General features: G+C 40.3%; 3 protein-coding genes across 3 annotated transcripts in view; 1 reads left to right on the top strand and 2 right to left on the bottom strand.

Moving 5' to 3' along the window:
- The window catches only part of BCO1 (beta-carotene oxygenase 1), a 136,223-nt gene that overhangs the window by 2,019 nt on the left and 112,476 nt on the right, over positions 1–21,728 (top strand). Inside the window, 1 exon segment of the mRNA XM_027617413.2 lies at positions 16,369–16,640. The gene's annotated coding sequence lies outside the window, so the exon portion shown is untranslated.
- GCSH (glycine cleavage system protein H) lies at positions 2,747–16,971 on the bottom strand. Its single transcript, XM_027618873.2, has 5 exons — positions 16,727–16,971; positions 12,762–12,841; positions 11,491–11,554; positions 5,870–6,001; positions 2,747–3,618 (listed from the first exon to the last, which is right to left on the bottom strand). Exons 1-5 carry the CDS (start codon positions 16,872–16,874, stop codon positions 3,521–3,523), a joined length of 522 nt encoding a protein of 173 aa, XP_027474674.1. The 5' UTR covers positions 16,875–16,971; the 3' UTR covers positions 2,747–3,520.
- PKD1L2 (polycystin 1 like 2) overlaps positions 21,404–21,728 on the bottom strand; it is a 61,706-nt gene continuing 61,381 nt past the window's right edge. Inside the window, 1 exon segment of the mRNA XM_027617412.2 lies at positions 21,404–21,514. Coding sequence (XP_027473213.2) covers positions 21,404–21,514 — 111 coding nt within the window.

Here is a 21,728-nt window from a genome sequence, read left to right as displayed (position 1 = left end):
CATATATAATCTGAGATACCTTGTTCATATGAAGATGCATATGGAAGAGGTTTTGTTATAGCAGTTTCCCAAGTTTTTAAGAACTCCTTTCCACAGAGAAATCAGTTAACAAAATTTGAAATCACCTGACTAGCAGAAGGCTTTGTTACCCACTCATTAAAGCTACTTTCTGTTTCTGGGAAGTATACCAAAAATTTTAACGAAGTATTTTACTAAATGACTCTTAATTAAACATGACTGTAAGCATGTTCTCATGAAGCACATGTGGAAAGTTGGAAGATGGTAATTGATTTCCTTTACAGTAACTGTGCCTGCACACCTTGCTTTTAAATGGGCTAGTGGTAATCACTGTTGAAGTTTAGCAGGTAAAAACCTGATAGCATGACTGAGCAGAAACATGAAGGGACAATTGTTTTGTAATTACAGACTGAATCAAGATATCAGAAGCTCTAGTAGAATAAGGTCCTAGAATTGGCCAAGGAATGTTTCAAGAACAGAAAGATGGAGGCAAGAGATAGATGAAAACTGTATTTTCTATTTAATTTTTCTGTGAACCTAAATCTGGCCTAGAAAGGGAAAATACTGATGGGGATAGATAGTAGTAAAGCCATTTGCAGGGAAGAATTTAATCTCCTTGTAAAGTGAGGGCCCTTTCTGAGGAAGGCATATGTGTGACTGGGTCTGAAAGAATAGTGATTGTTAAGCAGTAATAAGGACAGTTACATGGGAGAGGGAGAGGGAACACAAGCAGTGGGAGTGGGAGAGGGAGAAAAAAGCCTCCCCGCGGAGCAGGGAGCCCCATGTGGGGCTTCATCCCAGGACCCTGGGATCATGACCTGAGCCGAAGGCAGATAGATGCTTAACCAACTGAGCCACCCAGGTGCCCCAAGATTTATTTATTTTAGAGAGAACACAGAAGCAGGGGGAGGGGTAGAGGGAGAATTTCAAGCAGACTCTCTGCTGAGGTCAGAGCCTGATGCAGGCAGATCCCAGAACCCTGAGATCATGACCCCACTGAAACCAAGAATCAGATGCTCAACCAGCTGAGCCACCCAGGCGCCCCTAGTAGTTTTTTTTTTTTTTAAGATTTTATTTATTTGAGAGAGCGAGAATGAGAGAGAGAGAGAGCACATGAGAGGGGGGAGGGTCAGAGGGAGAAGCAGACTCCCTGCTGAGCAGGGAGCCCGATGTGGGACTCGATCCCGGGACTCCAGGATCATGACCTGAGCCGAAGGCAGTCGCTTAACCAACTGAGCCACCCAGGCGCCCGCCCCTAGTAGTTTCTTTCTTAAAACTTAACATTGTCAACTTCTTTAAACTTGGGGAGGTGATAAAATTTTTAAGGTTATAAAAAGATTTTTGTAATACCTCTAGGGTAACCTGTTCTGTTTCTTGAGTTTTAATTATTAGCAATCATTACTCAAAACCTTTATTAAAATGCTCTATTAAGACCAAAACCATTCAAAAGGAATTATGAGGTCAAGGAAATTAAATTCTCTCTTGATTTACTGTTTGGAAGGCCATTCAACGCCTGTTATTTTTGGCAGCACTACGATACAAATGAGGGTTGAAATGGTTCTGTATTCTAAATAGCAAGAGAGCAAGTTGCCATACTGTTCAGCTCTTTGAAAAAGCTCAAAGGGAGCCTAACAAAGCAAGCATGTGTCTTTGGGAAAGGATGGGAGAATAAAAACTGCCCATCTCTTTCAGATTATAATCACTGATGTCCTTTCACTCTGGAATTGCCATTTTTGCATACTTCCCTCCTTTAGAACATTCATTCTCCCTCCCTACCATCCCTATTCCAGTATAAGTATTTTTATAGTAACACTAGCTAAAGAACTGATAAAGAATGGACCAGGAAATGTGAAAATCCTAACCATGGATTTTTAAGTGTCCAGCTCTTTAAGTGTCTTACCCTCTCTACTACCTTTCTTTCCTGTGAAATGGTGGTATTTATGGATCTGTCCTACCTAGCTCTGGATATTGCTTTAATCATCAAAGAAGGTAATGTATGAGAGTACTTCAAAACAAAAGAGTAAATCTATGTAATTATTACTCATTCTGTTTCTAAAGCAGAGTAAATTAATTTTTAATAACTAAAAATTGACTAATAATTATACAAACAAGGAAAACAGTCACCCAAAATATTTTCAATACTTTCTTGATAAGGGTGCAAAGATATAGCTCAGCAGTGACATGGCCCTTAAAGGATGGTTTCTCTCTCCGGAGGAGCAGGAAATATTTGTTATTTACCTACCTATTTCATCTAGGTTTTCACATTTGCAGTTTATTCACCGTCAGAAGGTGGTAGTATTTGAATACATCCCTTTTCCTGCATTAACTGGGAAAAATGATAGAGGTTTGTCTGCTCTTGCTATGTGTATGTGTATATTTATATATATTTACAGTTTTGTGTGTATATATAATATCCCCTTCAAAATATCAGCATATTATACTTGGCTTAGAAAATATGCTATTTAGCTACTTAAAAACACCAGTGGGCACTGTAAATTTGCTTAAGCTGCGAAGAATATTCACTAAGTCAATGTGCGAGCTCATAAAAAGTTTCACTATGTCCATTTCTGTTCCCATTAAAGTGGAAACCTGAATGTGGTTTACTTTCTTAAGGATGCCAAGTGTTGTGCTTATCCAACTTTTACCTTTCCTTGTTTTCCTCTTCTGTCTTCTAACCTAGAAGCATTACAAAAAACAAAACAAAACACCACAAAACAAAAACCACCAGTCAGTGCTTTCTTTGTGATTATATTAAAGATGACCAAAAATGGTACTTAATGCTATCAGGCAATTAGGTCTTTAAGAAAAACCAGATTTGTGACTAAAAGGAAACATTTTCTTGGAACCTTTCATTGCTATGGCTTAAATTTCCTTTTAAAAAAATAACTTTCCATAAGTTAAAATTAGCATTTTCACAAATACTAGCAGAGTCACTAAATGAAGTATTAAAACAAAAAACATGAATAACGAAGAAGTTGAATGTTTTATTATTAAACTATCTTCCTGCAAGGCTGTTGCTTCATTGTATAAAAATAGCACCAGCAAGTGCAGTATATTGCAAAATTAAGGTAGTATTGTTCTTTATCTGACACATACAACTAACAAACCTTTCTCTACTGCCAGTTATGTCCAATGGAAAGATTATTTAAGCATTTTGACCCCCATCCAGGGATAGATGTAAGCTTAAGGCTTAAGGCAACAATGTCATCCTTGAATTACATAATTTTTATAACTAGTTTTTAACCAAAGATAATTTCAGGATTCTGAATATTATAACTGGAGCATAAAAATCAGAGGGTGTTGCAAAACAGATGCATGTTGTGTTTTTCTGCAAACGTTATAAAGTTAAGGGGTATTTTCTTCCATTAGCATTGTTGCAAGTAGTTTCTTTCTCCACTGGTATTGCTAATAGTTGCTATTTTAAATCCTCTGTGTACCACTAATTTAAGACAACTATGCTAGATTAAGTTGTTTCATACTAGTTTATTTAGGGGTTCCATTTTCACTCCTCAATAGATTTTATGTATTTCTCATATGCTTCTTCACTCATTAATTCATCCAGTTCTGAAGGATCACTGAGTGCTATCTTGATCAGCCAACCTGCAACCGAAAAAAAGTATTATATTCCAAATTACCTTTTTAAATTGATCTAGTATTCTTTACATAAATCACTCATTATTCAAGGAGCTTTATATTTTAGCCCTAAGAATTCAGTTAATATCCTTGCATATCACAACTGAAAAGCATGAAAGCCAGAATAGATTCTACTATAATGGATTAAGAACTCTTAACCTCAAACCTGTCAGAATGGCTATAATAAAAAAACACAAAAAACAAAAAATGTTGACTAGATGTGGAGAAAAAGAAACCTCTGTGCACTGTTGGTGGGAATGCAAACTGGTGCAGCCACTGGAAGACAGTATGGAGGTGCCCCCAAAAGTTAAACCCTATGATCCAGTATTTGCACTACTGAGTATTTATCCAAAGAATGCAAAAACTAATTCAAAAGGCTATATGCATCCCTATGTTTACTGAAGCATTATTTAAAATAGCCAAACTATGGAGCAGCCCAAGTGTCCATCAACAGATGAATAGATGAAGATGTGGTGTATATATTTGTGCGTTTGTGTATAAAATGGATAATTACTCAGCCATTAAGAAAAATATGAAATCTTGCCATTTGCAACAACATGGATGGTGCTAGATAGTATAATGTTAAGCAAAATAAGTCAGTCGGAGAAAGACAACACAGGATTTCAATCATATGTGGAATTTTTTTAAAGTAGGCTGCACACCCAGCATGGAGCCCAACATGGGGCTTGAACTCATGACCCCAATCAAGACTTGAGCTGAGGTCAAGAGTTGGATACTTAACTGACTGAGCCACCCAGAAACCCCTCATATGTGGAATTTATGAAACAAAACAAACAAAGGAAAAAAAAAAAGAGACTCTTCAGTATAGAGAACAAACTGATAATTATCAGGGCAAGGTAGGTGGAAGGATGGATGAAATATGGCATGGGGATTAAAGAGTACATTTATTGGGCGCCTGGGTGGCTCAGTTGGTTAAGCGACTGCCTTCGGCTCAGGTCATGATCCTGGAGTCCCGGAATTGAGTCCTGCATTGGGCTCCCTGCTCAGTGGGGAGTCTGCTTCTCCCTCTGACCCTCTTCCCTCTCGTGTTCTCTATCTCTCATTCTCTCTCTCTCGCAAATAAATAAATAAAATCTTTAAAAAAAAAGTACATTTATCATGATAAGCTATGAGTAATGTGTAGAATTGCTGAATCACTATATTGTACACCTGAAACTAATATAAACACTATGTTAACAATACTAGAATTAAATTTTTAAAAATTAAAAACAACAAAAAAACCTCAAGTTGTCGCAACCATCAACAACATTGAGGGATCCAAATATACAAGACCAGGGATATCTTTCTTTAACAGAAGGAACACCGACACTGTAACTGCTGAGGTGAAGGAGAGGAGGGAACAGAAAGCACTACTAGAGTTAGAAGGGCTAGGTGACAGGCAACAGAGAACTACAAGCTAATCTTAATTTTGTAATTCATGTACAAAATGGAGAAAACTGCTGCTACCATACTTCACTGGGTTATTAAGAAGATGAAAATGTGACAAAACTGATGCAATACGTATTAATTTATTACCACCTTTATGTCTGAAGAGTTAAATACTTTGAAAAGTGTTCATAAAAAGTCTATACCTGTAATACTAAGAACTCTGTAAAAGAAGGCAATGCTTTTATTGACAGAGATCTTAAAGCTAACCTTTTTTTTTTTCAAAGATTTTATTTATTTAAGAGAGAATGAGAGACAGAGAGCACGAGAGGGAAGAGGGTCAGAGGGAGAAGCAGACTCCCCGCCGAGCAGGGAACCCGACGCAGGATTCGATCCCAGGACTCCAGGATCATGACCTGAGCCGAAGGCAGTCACTTAACCAACTGAGGCACCCAGGCGCCCCTTAAAGCTAACCTTATATATTCAGCTAATCTGTGTTTCCCTTTTTTAAAGCAAAATATCCCTATCTCGTATCAAAAAGAGGGGCACCTGGGTGGCTCAGTCGTTAAGCGTCTGCCTTCAGCTCAGGTCATGATCCCAGGGTCCTGGGATCAAGCCCCGCGCCCAGCTCCTTGCTCCGCGGGAAGCCTGCTTCTCCCTCTCCCACTCCCCCTGCTGGTGTTCCCTCTCTCGCTGTGTCTCTCTGTCAAATAAATAAAATCTTAAAAAAAAAAAAGTACAAAAAGATAGCTAAATCTGCTAAAGCTTGCTTTAAACTCTAAATGTTAACTGCAGCAATAATCCTTTGAAAACATTTCTAGCAACAACTTACCATCTTCATAACAAGATTTGTTGACAAGTCCTGGATTTTCTGCAAGAGCTTCATTAATTTCAGTTACTTCTCCTGATAGAGGAGAATAGAGTTCACTAGCAGCTTTCACACTTTCCAAAGCACCAAACTCATCTAAATTGAGAAAATTAAGATATTAAATATCAAAAGTCAATGACCTGAAAATATAAAATAGGGATAAGTGGTCACCTTTAATACAGGCACGATAAAACATTCTAAATATCTTTAAAGATTTTACTTATTTATTTGAGAGAGATACAAGAGAGAGCACAAGCAGGGAGAAGGAGAAGCAGACTCTCTGCTGAGCAGGGAGCCTGACACAGGGCTTGATCCCAGGACCCTGGGATCATGACCTGAGCCAAAGGCAGACACTTAACTGACTGAGCCACCCAGGTGCCCCCAAAGCATTCTTAGTATCTTTAACTAAAAAAAAAAAAAAAAAAGTTTCGTCATGCTCATATCACCTGTGTGAAGGGTATAAATATCCTCAATTAAGTGGACCTGTTTTTAGACGGAATCAACAACAAATGGTGATGTATCTAAATACCAGATGTACTTAAACCCAGTAAAACTCAATGAAAATGAAATTTTAGGAGATTCCAGTAATGGTGAAGTACCTCATCAGACCAGCCTTCTTACAGATAACAATTATAAACTCTGAACAAAACAAAAAACAATTATATGAAGGCTCTAAAGGGTGACCAAAGGAGGAGTCAATCCTTAAAAGGGGCCCAAACTGAGTGAGATCTTCTTTTATATAATTTGTACTGACAACACTGCCCCATTCAAAGCACACAGTTTCACCAGAACACAGAGAAAACCAGTCTTATTTGCTTGAGAGGTCAGAGGATGGAACGTGGGCCTGCGAAGGTGGCTGGAAACTGAGGGTTGAAATCCTATAAAGAAGGGAGCCATGGTCAAGAGAAAAAGTAGTCAACAGATGCTAAAAGGACCCATAGACCCACATACTGGAATAAGCAGAGAACCTAAAAGTAACTATTACAAATATGTTCAGATTTTTAAAAAGATCATCATGTGTGAACACATGGGGGAATACCTGCAAAGAAATTGAAATTTTAAAAACGGACATTCTAGAACTGAAGTATAATATCTAAAATAAAATTCACCGGGTGGCAGTAACAGCAGAAGGGTCAGTGAATGTGAAGAAAGAGCACGTGAAATTAACCATATTTCAGTCTTTTGAATGAAAAAAGACTGAAAAATTAACAGAGCCTTGGTCACCTCTGGGACAACACTGAGTGATCTGAACTGAATGATACTGAGAATAAAATATACCCAAATGTGTGGGATATAGCTAAAATAGTGCTTAGAAGGCAATTATCTTTAGGTCTCATTTACAAAGAACATCTTAAAAATCAATGACCTGGGTTCTAGAGACACTAGAAAATGAACAATAGCAGTCAGTTCATGGAAAGGAGACAACACTTGAAAGAAGGGACAATAGTGATTTTTGATTTTTTTTTTAAAGATTATTTATTTATTTATTTGCCAGAGAGAGAGACACAGTGAGAGAGGGAACACAAGCAGGGGGAGAGGGAGAGGGAGAGAGAGAAGGAGAAGGAGAAGCAGGCTTCCCGCGGAGCAGAGAGCCTGATGCGGGGCTCGATCCCAGGACCCTGGGATCATGACCTGAGCCGAAGGCAGACGCTTAACGACTGAGCCAAATGGCTTTTGGCCTGAAGACAGGCACCAATCTTTGCCATTTGGGGCAGACAAAATTCTGAGAGAAAATCTCAGTCTGAATTGGCATAAGGGACCAGAAGACAAGTTGAGGCCGCCATAACTACTGGAAAGTGAGGTGGGAAAGCCCAAGGAGAGAGACTAAAAGGGAGAGCCCCAAATCCTGTGTATAAACTCTGTCCAGGTCTCTGAATGATGCCTGAGTCATGCATGCACAGCTGGTGTCCCACCTAAGGCTAAAAGAATTAAACTTAGATTTTAGCTGCTACCGATCACAAGGGAGACAGCGTTTTATAGTATGGGTAAAAAAGTACTTACTAAAACAAAGCCCCAATTTTCTACCTAAGGAAAAATTAGATAGAGAAATTAAGTCTAATTTGAAGGAAGAAAACAAAGCTAGGAGCATGAAATAAATGGACTATAAAAAAATTAACGGTAAAAATTTGCTTCTTTCAGGATTAATATGATTAATAGCTAACAAGACTGATGAAAAAAAAGAGAGAAAACACACAAATTACCACATCTTTACTACTGAATTTGACAACCTGGAAAAATTCCCCCCAAAATATAAGGAAATCAAAGATAATGTAGAAAATATGAACAGCCTTATATCTATTAAAGAAATTAAGTTTGTATCAGAAAGAAATCATCTGACTCAAGATTTAGCTAATTAATTCTATTAAACATTTAAGGAAGAAATAATACCAATCTTGCACATTCTTTCAGAAAAAGAGAGAAGGTGAGAACATTTCCAAACTTAGTCTAAGAGGCCTATACAGGGATGCCTGGGTGGCTCAGTTGGTTAAGTGTCTGCCTTCGGCTCAGGTCATGATCCCAGGGTCCTGGAATTGAGTCCCAGATTGGGCTCCTTGCTCTACAGGGAGCCTGCTTCTCCCTCTGTTTGATGGTACCCCCCTGCTTGTGCTCTCTCTCACTCTGGCAAATAAATAAATAAAAATCTTAAAAAAACAAAAACAAACAAAAGCAAGAGGTCAATATAACTAATTCCAAAATCTGACAAAGCCATTGTAAAAGACCAATCTCTCTAATGAATATTAATACAAAAATGATTAATTAGCAAATCAAATCCCACAGTATATTTTTAAAGGTAATTTTTGCATCATAACTACCAGGAGTGCAAATCTGGTTAAACATTTAAAAATAACCTTATTCATCACATTAACAGAATAAAGGAGAAAACCCTTATGATCATGTCAATAAGATGGATAAAACAAATGTGACAAAATTCAACATCTATAAACGATAAAAACTATCAGCAAACTAGATGGAAAGGAACCTCCTCATCTGATAATGAGATTCTATCAAAAACCCCCAGCTAACTATCATGCCTAAATGATGAAATCTTAATGCATTCTCAAGATCAGGAACAAGGCCAAGGCAATGATGTCTACCTCACTGCTTCTATACAACATTATACTGAGGGCTCAGTATATAAGGCAAGAAAAAGAAAGAAAATGCATAAATATTGAAAAGAAATAAAGTTCTTTATTTACAGATTACATTATTGTTTACATAGAAGATTCAAAGGAATCTATAAAACTGTTAAGAATCAGTCAATTTAATAATGCTTGAAAATGGAAGCAAAAACTATATAAAGTTTCAAGAAGAAAACACGGAGAGTACCTTTGCAAACTTGGTATAGGCCAGAGTTGCTCAAACTTTCTTGGTTCATAGTGCCCTAAGTATCTTAGTAATATATTTTTCATTTTTAACTACGAGTATTTACTGATAATGTGTGTCTGTTGCATACTATACAAGTTCTCTATCAGGGAATCAGACTGAACACCACACTGTCTTACTGATGATCCTTGCTTACTCTCATGCAAAATTTGCTTCAAAGACACATTACCCAAGATAACACAGATCTAATATTGGATAACTTAACTCTATTGAGCTATCAGTGTGTGGTGTCCAAAAGAGACTGAAAATTTTAACTATCCCATAGCTCTAGGGCATATAGGATGGGAACCATGGAGACAAAGATTTCTTAGAAAAGATGCAATGTTCTGTACATAAATAAAAACATTAATAACTTGGACTTGTTAAAAATTAAAAGCTTATCAAAAAAAAATTAAAAGCTTATCAAAAGAACAGTTAAAATGAAAAGACAAAATAACAAACTATGACAAAATTTCACAAAATATAGATCTGAAAAAGGATTTGTACCTAGAATATATAGAATGCCTAAAAATCAATGGTAAAAAGACAACACAAATAAATTGGAAAAGGCTTGACTAGAGACTACAAACAGATGTGAGTGGCAAAAAGCACATGGAAGGGGGTACTCAAAAATAATTTGTCATCTCACAGTGAGATCTGCAGTGCCTAGAACTCTCTCATATTGCTGGTGAGAATGTAAAATGGTACAACCACTTTGGGAACCTGTTTGGCAATTTCTTAAAAAGTTAAAACATACAACTACTATACTACAAGCCACAAATTCCACTCATATATATATGCATATATATACACATATACACACACATATATATACCCAAGAGAAATGAACACATCTACAAAAAAGACTTCAACAAAAAAGTTTATAGTAGCTTTATTTCTAATAGCTAAAAACTAGAAACACGGAAATCCATCAACAGGAGAAAAGATTAAAATGTTACCTAATGGTACGCTACTCAGCAATAAAAAAAATAAACTACTGGTCACTCAACATAAATCTCAAAATCATGACACTGGACAAAAGAAGCCAGACATAATATAAAAACTGTGTGGTTCCTTTTGAATGAAGTTTAAATAATAGACAAAACTAACCTATGGTGTCAGAAATCAGAGAACAGGTTGTCTTGAGAAGGGTTTTAATTGGCAAGGCTTACACAGTGTTTCGTTTGTCAGAACTCACTGGATTGTAGACTTCATGCATTCACTGTATGTAAATTTTTCATCAATTTTATAAAAGCCTTTAGCAGAAAAGTTTAAAGACAGTATTCACTAGGGATATTTATGTTAACGTAAGTTTTTTAAGCATAGAAACCAGGTTCATGCTGCTCACTTGCTGTAAAGAGATGTTCAGAAACAGGATCTCTTGCTTGAGAGCAGCAGAGTGGGTACAAAATATCATGAGAAAACAAGAACAACTGTTCTCTGATGTAGAGAACACAGGAAAATGGACAAAGATTATTAATCACAACAGGATCTTGTTATGGCATCGGAAAGGTTCCTATGAAGACCTTCAAAAAAGAGGGATATGACCTAATATTATATGAGAGCCAGGAAGCAGAAAAAGTTCAAACAAGATAAATGATGGGGAGGGCGCCTGGGTGGCTCAGTCGGTTAAGCGACTGCCTTCGGCTCAGGTCATGATCCTGGAGTCCCGGGATTGAGTCCCACATCGGGCTTCCTGCTCAGCAGGGAGTCTGCTTCTCCCTCTGACCCTCTTCCCTCTCATTCTCTCTCTCTCAAATAAATAAATAAATAAATCTTAAAAAAAAAAAGATAAATGATGGGGAAAGTTTAAGCAGAAAAAAAAACATGGCCAATATTGTCAAAGATACCTAGAAAAAGATTCTTTACTGTCTCCAAAGAAAAACAGATTTTACCTTCTCATCCTACTTTTGGATATGGCCATTTGAGAAAGTGATGCTTGAAGATTTTGCTGCCATTTTGTGACCTCTGACACACTGAGGCAGAAAAAGTATGAAAAGAGGTCATGTCCTTGATGAGCCTTCACTGTGCCACTAAGCCAATCCCCTGTATCCACCTATCTCCAGACTCCTTGAGGGAGATAAACCCCAACTTTAATCTTTTAGATGAGTTTTCTATTACTTGAGTAAAAAGCACTCTAACTGGTCCTAGGTGCAAACAAGTTATTATTCAAGGTAAAGAAAACTTACGGCATGGATAATATACCAAGATGAGAAAAATACCTTGTTTGTTCAGTTTTGTCCCAACTTCAGGCAGACTACAGTAAACAACATCTCCCAGAGCTTCCTAAAACAAACAAAACAAACCTTTAAGAAATCAAATTAAACCTCCTAGTGAATAGAAACAAGTCAAACACTAACCTTCTATAATTCAGATAGTACATATTTTACACTCCAGGGGCCACATTCTTTAGTTTTTCTTACAACTCTTCAAAAATGCAAAACATTCTTAGCTCAGGACCTGTAAGAAAACAGGCCACCAGCTAGCCTGGCCCACAAGCAGCAGTGACTCCTGTCATAAACCATATCCCCCTCATCCCCCCCATATACTAGCTCCTCTGAGAACAAACACCTTGTGCTTTTCTACCTTTGCAGTTTTGCTTAGGCCATTTCCCCTGCTGTATTTGCTAAAATCCTACCCACTGATCTGTAAATCATAGTCCTCATACCTTGTACTCCCTGAAGATCTTGATTCCAAGTTAAGAAGTGAGCTCTCCATCAGGTGAGTTACAACCCTTGTACTATGCAGGTTATCCATCATATGTTTTGCGTGTCATTTTCCATGTAGGTGATTCCCCTCATAGATAAAACTCCAGGAGGTGAAGACACTTGTACAGTGTTGTACACAGTACCCTGTACTGGGCCTCAGTATGTACACAGGCCAGTGATGATAACAATTGTCATTGATGCTCAATACCTGAGATCCCAACACTTCTGAAGACTAGTATATAGTCCTATCAGTTAACAGGTTCCCCTTCTTGCCCCACCGCCCCCCACAGCCCCAGCTGAAAATCACTGACTCATACTTGCTCTTTGGCTTCTCATTTTCTTCTGAATAATTTCTCATTATGGGATCAGTGGGGATAGTGAAATTAAAGAAAAAGATTGGCTACATAAAAGGTTTGCCTTTGTCTAATCTGTGCCAGTCTAGGTTTTCCTTCTTTATCCCTTGGGGTTGTGCATGTATCACAGTATCCACAAACACTGTCAACACTCCCAACGCCTTCTGCTTGCTCTTATTTTTTCCTTAACTGCCCAAAGATGAAACATTTCTTTCTTGAATAAGGTGTTTACTTCTAAGTGTTAACCTTTTAATAATCTCTTAAAGCACTATATACTGCTCTAACTAAATTTATATTTTTACTTGTTTACTTCATTGATGTTCTTTAAAGGGCCCAAAATAATAAGGGGCAGAATAAACAATCTTTAAAAGGTAGAGCAATCCAATTTAGGCAAGAGCACATTGTTTTAAGTATTTCAAGACAATCCAATACCTGTGCAAAATTGCTGATTCCCACTGTTCCAATACCATTTTCTGTTGTTATCCATTCATGTTTGTCTGTGAATTTACGCACTAAAATAGAAGACCAATATTTCAGAAAAGCAGTGGTATCACTTCTTAAAAAGCACTTTTCATATCAATACTGTCAAAAGGCAAGACTTTCCCAGTATTTGTGTTTGACTTAACACTGCATTTCAATAATACACTGCCCAGAAAAAACCAGATCACATGAAAAGACGGAACATCTCAAGAGTAGTATCATTTAGGCAAAGATGGCTTGATGTGAATAACACCTTGTGCATCTTTTGGAGATTTGGTTATTCCAACATTAGTCTAAATTACACATACAAACTATTTTGGAGCGTACTTCAAAATATATACTCATCTATTACTGGTCTGTCTTACAGAAGGTAGTCTGTCCCTCTGTAGACTTGGGGTGAGGGAGCATAAATGCTCATAATGCTTATAAATGATTTAACCTGAAGAAAAAAAAATGTGCCTCTTTAGGTAGAGTTGACCTAAGAGGGCTTCAATGCATCCTGGTTATAAAGTGGAATCTTACATGAATGAAATTGACCTGCAACAATTACAACTTGACCAAGTTCTTAAAATTCCATTTTCATTGAATTCAAGCCTGCCCTTGAAGAAAGTGGCTACTATCATTTAAAGAAACAAACTATAAGATCAGAACTCAACAGTCACCTCAGAGCTAAGGCATTAACTGGTGGAAAGTCAAGTTCTGCTCAACATTCAATGGACAGGTTAGCCCTTGGCTTTATGAGCTTCTTTTCTTCAAAGACATGGCCGAACTATTCAAGGATTCCTAGAAAAAAGACTGACCAAAGTTCAAGACATGTGAAAAAAGCTATTTAGAATTTAATGTTAGTAGTACTTGCTTTAAAGAATAAATAATTTTTTTTAAAAAGCATAATGCTACCTTCTTAAATATTATGTTACCACATTCTGAGGCCAAGTATTTTTCCAAAAACAATGCCTCAGAAGTTAATAGGACAATGGTTCATCAATTCACATGCTGTATTCGAGTAAGCCTTTCTGGTTCACTCTTACCCCTTACCCACAAGAGAGTTGTACTTAAAACAGCATTAAAATGCTTTGATTACACAGCTCTGATACACAGCAGAATGTAACTTACTGCTTTCTTTTTCCCTTAATCATTAAAAAACTTTAATTTCATATTCTTCACTGTAAGAAGTTGTAAAATCTGTCACAAAGGAACTTGCTTTGCTTCATTCCACTTCAAATAACTAAATGCTTCAGGTCAATCTGATCTTTCCGTAAAGTTTCTAACTTGGTGTTCTGACTGCAACTCTCTCCCCCACTGCCTTTTCTTGAGTACTTCAAGTTAGAATTTCTTTCCTGCCAGAAGCCTTTTGTAGCCCTCCAAGGTTCCTAGGCCATCCAACTGACTCCTACAGCACTCTGTACCACTCTCTTCAGATCCTGACCCTACAATACACAGCACTTAAGGAGCTACACATATAACCCTTTTGTCCATTCTTCCCAGCAAGGAGATGAAGTACAAAGCAAGCAAGAGCATGGTTTATCTCATTATCTCATTTTCATTTGTATTCCCAGTTCTAACACAGAGCTTACCAAACAGTAAGCACTCAGAAGTTTAAGGAGTGAAGTAATTCTTTAGTTTTAATTAAGTAGATTCTGAGCAAAATATCTCTGTACATATTTGGCTACACTCAATTCTCCCTATCACTGTTACAACTCTAGAACTGGTCGATTATAATACAAATTATGAAATAATGACTTCTCTGAGACTACTGTCTCAATTTTGGCCTTGGCATCTTGCCTTATTGTAAAGATAATCTTAGGAGTAAGGTTGCTCACATACACTCAGTTTAACAATTGAACAACCACAAATTTGGAGGAAAGACAGCAACATTAGTAAGGTAAATGCATGTTAAGTCCACTTAATTTCAAAGTCCGGGAGACTTTTTACAAGGCCAAGCTGTTTAGGCTAAAGACAATGATTAGTTTAATTCTCCTTTAGCCCTCAGCCTAATAGGAAAAAAGTGGACAGATTAGGTAAAAATTACTTTCCTACTGAGCCTTTAAGAACATCATTTTTGGCCTCAAAATGAGGCATTTCAGTAATTTATGAAAAGTCTGCATTTTCCTCCTTTCAAAGTCACAAGTCAAGGGGCACCTGGCTGGCTCAGTAGGTGGAGCATGTGACTTAATCTCAGGGTCATGAGTTCAAGCCACACGTGGAGCATGGAGCTTACTAAAAAAAAGTGTTCCAAAGTCACTAGCCAGATAACAAATATTGGCCAATTTTTACCTACTTGGTTCTATAATATTTAATAACGAGTAACATTTGCCAAGTACTTACTATGTCTTAGGCTATATGAGAGCGCCGAATCCTAACCACTAGACCACCAGGGAAGGTTATATGTACAGCAGTTACATTATTTCATTTCATCCTCCCAACAACTCTGCGTGGTAGAGGTATTATCATTTACATTTTTCTGATGAGGGGAACAGACTCAGAAATTAAGTGACTCTGCCCAAGATCACAGATCTAGTAAGAGGATCAAAACTGGAACTTGGATCTCTCTGTTCTTAAAAACCTTGGTGTTCAACCAGATCATGGGTTATTACTATTTTGGACAATATTTTTTTTTAAAGATTTTATTTATCTATTTGAGAGAGAGAGAATGAGAGATAGAGAGCACGAGAGGGAAGAGGATCAGAGGGAGAAGCAGACTCCCTGCTGAGCAGGGAGCCCGATGTGGAACTCGATCCCGGGACTCCAGGATCATGACCTGAGCCGAAGGCAGTTGCTTAACCAACTGAGCCACCCAGGTGCCCTATTTTGGACAATATTTAACTAGCTAACTGGAAACTGCAAAAAGCCAGCAGTAAGCGTCACACTGAATAACCAAAAAAACCCACCAGACTTGAAATTCATTTCTTCTCTGAGATATGCTTTCCCCTTTGTATTCAAATTGGTGCTTACTGATAGGTGTCACCAACAGAACTAAAGGAATATATTGGCAACGGAAGAGAAGCATCTTTATGTTTCAGACTGGAATAAATGTCATCAAGTGTTCCATTCCCAAACAGGTTTCTAAGACAGTGAACTTAACGCGACAACAGCCATCACAGGCTTATGCACCCCTAAGAAAGAAGCCTGAGTTCTTGGAGGTGCATTAGCATCTCAATCATTTGTGCACGCAGTAAGGAAACTTTTTCTGAGGTGATAATTGTGCTGAAGTATGGTAGCACAGATGACCAAGACATTTGTGGGCAGGGCCCCCAGTTATTTTAATTGCATGTCCGTATGAGGCCTCATTTCTGTCCCAACACATCCACGACTCAATATAGGTTTTAGTAGAATGTAAGAGTCCCAAAGACTTTATCTCACTGTTTGTAGGAAACAGCCAAGTCTTCCAAGTTATGCTCACTTTTGCTAGTAAAAATCTAGCCCCAGTGCTTTAATTACATTAATCGCTCTATAATTTTACTTTAGAGTTTAATTACATTAATCGCTCTATAATTTTACTTTAGAGTTCTCAGTGACAGTCCATGTAGCAAACTAAAGCCTACCATGTCTCCAATTTTAGGGCCCACGATGCACACACACGCGGGATAACCTAAGGTCGCGAAGGAGCTTAGCGACGCTTGCACGGTTCTCCAGCAGCGAGCGGCCGGCGCTCCCGTGGAACGAGCTCGCACTTGGCAGTCGCGCGTGTAGTCCAGGCTTCCTCCTCCTGGCTCCCCAACCCTCAGGACAAAGGCTGCGGTGTCGGCCACGCAACTAGGGATCCCAGCAGTAGAAAGAAGCGTGGGCAGGGGTCGCCTCGCCTGACCCGGGTGTCAGCACTGGGGACTCGAGGTAAGCAGCGACCCGCGGAGGGAGGCGCCCAGCCCTGTTGCCCCAAGCAGCCCGGCTCTCCCCCACGTGCCCGCCCGCGCGCTTACCGGAGAGCAGAGCGGAGCCCGTGCGCAGTGTCCGGACGGCGCCCGCCCTCAGCCCCCAGGGCCGCGTCAGGCACGGTGCGGCGGGCGCGGAGGCGACGCGCAGACTGCAGGCCGCAGCCCGCACGCTCCGCACCGCTCGCAGCGCCATGTTCACAGACGTGCGGGGGTCGCGGTACAAGGGACTCGGGAACCCCAGCCGGCAGGGGCGGGGCAGGGGCGGGGCGGAGGCGGCCCCAGACCGGAGCGAGCCGGAGCGAGCCGGCTGGTCCGGGCCGTGGGGGAGGGGCTTTGTGGGGCGGGGGCGGGGACTCCAGGCCGGGCGCGGCCTCGGATAGGGCGACGCGCGCGAAAGGGGCGGGGATATGCGGCCGAATTGCGGCCCGGTAGGGGCAGGCGGTGAGGGGCGGGGCCTAGCGCAGTAGCTGGTCGGAGTCGGGGGCTGCGGTGCGGCGCGGGGCGGGGCAGGACCTCGTTCCCCGGAGTCGCTTTACGGCTAGTGAAAGTGCAAGGTCAGCAGCTCCAGCTTTGCTAGTGTGGGAGACGCCCCGGGGTATTGAGGGGGTTCCCGGCAGAGATGGCTTCGCGGGAGCGCGTTCCTGTGCCGTTGGGTCCCTGAGGTCCCCGGGAAGGTAGTGCCCCTAGTCCTGTTAAAGGATACTCTCCCCTCCTTCTACAGAGGATCAAGGTCACCCAGAGCAGGGTTCATAGCCAGGTCTAAACTGAGTCATTCCAAACGAAGCGGGTTGTTGGGCATTGGCCATAGGAGCTCTGACACAGTTTCTCTTTGATATTTCAAAATACTGGAAACAATCCAGGAACCGACTTTATTACTTTACAGATCCCAAGAGGCCTGGGTACCCCAAACGGGACAGACAGAATCATGAACCTCGTAGAGGGTGCAAGGACTTGTCTGAGGATCGGGAATGTCTCCTTGGAGACTGGGTGGGAGCCAGTCGGCTGATGCAGGAGTAATCAAAAGGCAAAGATGAAGCCCAGCATGGTCACTTCCTTGTATAAGTAGCCAGCCCATGACCAAGGCCTTTTGAGAAAAGCAGAAATCATGTTTCCCATCCAAGGAGACAGAAAATAATTAAGTTCTGGGAAAGACCTCACCTTCAACACAAATTTTATGGAGTGGGCAGGGATCAGCAAAGAAACACCAGAGTGAAAAACACATCAAGCTCCACATCCTCATTATTACAGGGTGGGCAACTTAAAGTGATGTGAGTGTGTGCAGGGATGTTTGGGAGATTCATGTTGTTACACTGATCTTCCACCCCACTCATAAAAGGGGCACTGTCAGCACATCTGTGCAGTGGCTTGCAAGGGCTGTCATGCTCCATTTTCCTTTCCCTTGGTATGTGCCAGGGTCTGTGCAAACATTACCTTTTTATGTATTTTATTTATTTATTTGACAGAGACAGCAAAAGAGGAAACACCAACAGGGGGAGCTGGAGAGGGAGAAGGCAGGCTGGGATCATGACCTGAGAGGAAGGCAGACACTTAACAACTGAGCCACCCAGGTGCCCCAAACATTACCTTTTTAATCTCCAAACCACTTTCTGATAGGTATTACTTTCATTTCATAGGTGAGGAACTGGAGGCTCAGAAAGGTTAAATGACTTGCCCAAGAGTAGAATGAGGAAAGCATTTATAGCTTAAGCAGCTATTAGGTGGCAGTAGCAGGACTTGACCTCTAATCGGATTCACAGTCAACTTCTCTTAAGTTCTGTTCTTTGTGCCTCCATTTGGGAAGCTGACTGGCTCACAGTGGTCTTTTCCAAACTCCAGATCTTGGCTAGCTTCAATGTCAATATGCTGTTTTATTGTTGTTTCATTATAAGCCAACATAGCATACTGCAAACCATTCCCTAAAATATTTGTTTCCAGCTCGACTAATGCATTTGGTGGGAAGAACAAGGTCACATATCAGTCTGTGGACCATATCACATGCCCTTCCACCAAAACAATAGGAAATGTGTCATTTTTTTTAATCTAATAAGCATTAGGATAATAAAAAAATTTTTTTTTCATAACTGATAATCTTTGTAACATCCATGGCTTGAGATTTGAAAGGTCATCTCATAGCACATTTGGTACAGACACCTGAAAATTGCATGTGGTGTTTTCTTTCAGGTGTCTTAGAAGGGGCGCACTCATCTTGTTAAACTTTTTTTTTCTCTCATAACTATAATTGAAGGAGTTGCCAATTTGATATTTACAGTCAGTAAAGGAGTGGAGAGTAGATGGGAAAGATGAGAGAGATGAAGAACTTACAACTTCTCCAGATCTTAGAACTTTTCCTATTTAAAAGAGACTGTATGGGGGCACCTGGGTGGCTCAGTTGGTTAAGCGTCTGCCTTCGGCTCAGGTCATGATCCTGGGGTCGTGGGATTGAGCCCTGAGTCAGGCTCCCTGCTCAGCAAGGAGTCTGCTTCTCCCTCTGCCTATACCCTGGCTCATTCTCTCTCCCTCGCTCTCCCCCTCCCCTTCCCCCTCTCCCTCATAAATAAATAAAATCTTAAAAAAAAAAACCCAGACTGTACATATCTGGGTAGGTCTCTGTACCAGTCTATTGGGACATGTGTGTACACCTTGCCATGGGTTATTTGATGAACATCTCTGCACATGTAACTCATGTTCATACATGACACAATAAAGAATAGATGATGGGCTTTTGGTTGGATAGAAGATGATGAAATCCCCAAGGTTTTGTGTATGTTCAATGTTGTGTGGCTCTTTATAAAGGATCCTGGGTGTGGTTTTTTGTTTGTTTGTTTGTTTTTTTGTTTTTTTGGTCAGGGCGGGATGCGGATTCACCTGTCATAAAAAAACATTGAGGCTCTCATCCAGATAGAAGACAGTAGTTCAGCTCCAGGGTTGATTAAGTCAGTCATCAAGCATTCATGTTCCTCTCATCTTTCTGCTCTGCTTCGGATTGCTCCCCATGGTCTCAAGGTAGCTGCCAAAGTTCCAGAAGTCTTGTTCAGACCAGACAATATCTAGCAGCATAAGACCCCATGTCTATGTGTCTCTTTTTATTAGCAAGTAGACCTTTCCAGGAAGTGTCCTGGGGACTTCAGTTTTCATTGGCCGGAACTGGGTCATGTGACTACCCTAAAATCCTCACACCAAGGGAAATGGATTATTATTACTAAGACAAATCAGTATTTACCTTAGGTAGCTACAGGGTAACCTTCCCATGAGTCATGTGGGAAAGGGGTAGAGGTCTACCTGAACGAAGTTGAGTTCTGACAGCAAGGAAGAAAATGTGGGATGGAACCAGGCAGGCAGCCTGGAGGATGTTTCCGAAGGTATGTGAGGAGGAGGGACCAGACGGGTGAGCTGGAGAGGATATGGGAGGTGTGTCCCCTGCATGGGGGAGGGGAAATGTGCCCTTATCCACACAGACACCTGAAAGCCTTTTATAATCTAGATCTGTGGTTCTCAGAATTTAGAGCATGGTTATCAAGTCTGACTGTGCATTGGAATCACCTGGGGAGGCTTTAAAACTATTGTTGCCTGGGTCCTAGCCCAGAGGTTCTGATGTATTGGAATGAAGTCCGGGGATGCTAGCATGCAGCCAAGGTTGTGAACCACTGGTGTAGATCAGCAATTCCCAAAGTATCATCTAAGGAACACTAGCTCTGACTGAGGTGCTGCAGTATTGGATGCCTGGGTCAGAAAGGTTTGGGAGTCATTATACACTTTATCTCTTGTGCTCATCTCATCCCAGGAGACTACAGTGCCCGTTTAGCATATTAAAAATTCCCATACCAAAGAATTGTATAACCTTTTATACAAATGTGTTTCTCACATTTATTTGATTCAGAAACATTTCTGAGGGAATGACACCTGTTACGTTGAATTTTGTTTTCTAAAGAGGTATGTTGAAGTCCTAACCCCCAATACTGCAAATGTGATCAAAATTGGAAATAGGGTTGTTGCAGATGTAACTAGTTAAGATGAGGTCATAATGGAGTAGGTTGGGCCCTCAACCCAGTATGACTAGAGAACTTATAAGAGGAAGAGAAACACAGGGACAGACACAAGGAAGAAGGCCATGTGACGACACAGAGATTAGAATGACGCATCTTCAAGCCAAGGAACACCAAAGGACACCAGAAGCTGGAAGAGAAGACTCTTCTCCAGAGTCTTGGTGAGAACATGCCCCCCTTGACACCTTGATTTTGGGCTTCTGTCCTCCAGAATGCAGGCCATAAATATATGGTATTTTAAGCCACCTAGTTTGTGGTACTTTGTTCTGGCAACTGTAGCCGTTAATATCTCTTGGACACAGTTTGAGAAACCCTGAACTAGAATCATTCAGAAGCAACCCCTCACCAACCAAGAAGATGAAATAGTCCATAGAGATTATTTTTCCCAAACTCCAGACAATATTTGTTTTATTTCTAGAACGAAATACATTTGAACAAACAGTCTATTACAGTAGTGGCAATCGCACATATCTGTATATATATTTTTCTTACTTTTTCACTTGCCAGGCTTGGTGACTTTTCTATGCACACAGGAAAACATACAGAGAGACTGTAGAATCACCAATAAACATAGGTCTGAGGCTCTGGCCTTCCCCCCTCTACAGATGCTTATGTGTAGATGAAGACCTTAACCCTTGGGTGCAGCTGGTACAGGTGGAGGGGACCAGACCTCTGACCGCTACTTGGGCTGCTCACTGCTGTTTCCAGGCTCCTCTTTTTTACATTTAATACCCAGGAAACCAAGTATTTTCATCAGCAACAAATCAACAATCTCTCCTTCCTCCGACAGCTGAAGAGGGAAAAAGAACCATGTGATGTACATAGAACCATCCTCTTTGGGGGCTTCTCTTTCTTTCTAAGGGGAAACCATGGTTTTATTTGGTCTCTGCCAAAGTCACTTGAGTATTTTTTTTTTAAGATTTTATTTATTTATTTATTTGACAGAGAGAGAGATAGCAAGAGCAGGAACACAAGCAGGAGAAGTGGGAGAGGGAGAAGAGAAG

Source organism: Zalophus californianus, chromosome 17, assembly GCF_009762305.2.
Source record: "Zalophus californianus isolate mZalCal1 chromosome 17, mZalCal1.pri.v2, whole genome shotgun sequence".
Classification (NCBI taxonomy): Eukaryota; Metazoa; Chordata; class Mammalia; order Carnivora; family Otariidae; genus Zalophus; species Zalophus californianus.
The sequence above is the reverse complement of the archived record's forward strand: the minus strand, read 5'-3'. Positions and strand labels throughout refer to the sequence as shown.

Bases quoted from the DNA above. Each gene is read 5' to 3' on its own strand.
- GCSH (XM_027618873.2), bottom strand. From the start codon at position 16,874: ATGGCGCTGCGAGCGGTGCGGAGCGTGCGGGCTGCGGCCTGCAGTCTG. The intron at 12,842-16,726 runs GTAAGCGCGCGG...CTTCTATTTTAG, and splicing joins GGGCTCCGCTCTGCTCTCCG to TGCGTAAATTCACAGACAAA. The intron at 3,619-5,869 runs GTAAGTTGTTGC...TTTCGGTTGCAG, and splicing joins CAAATCTTGTTATGAAGATG to GTTGGCTGATCAAGATAGCA.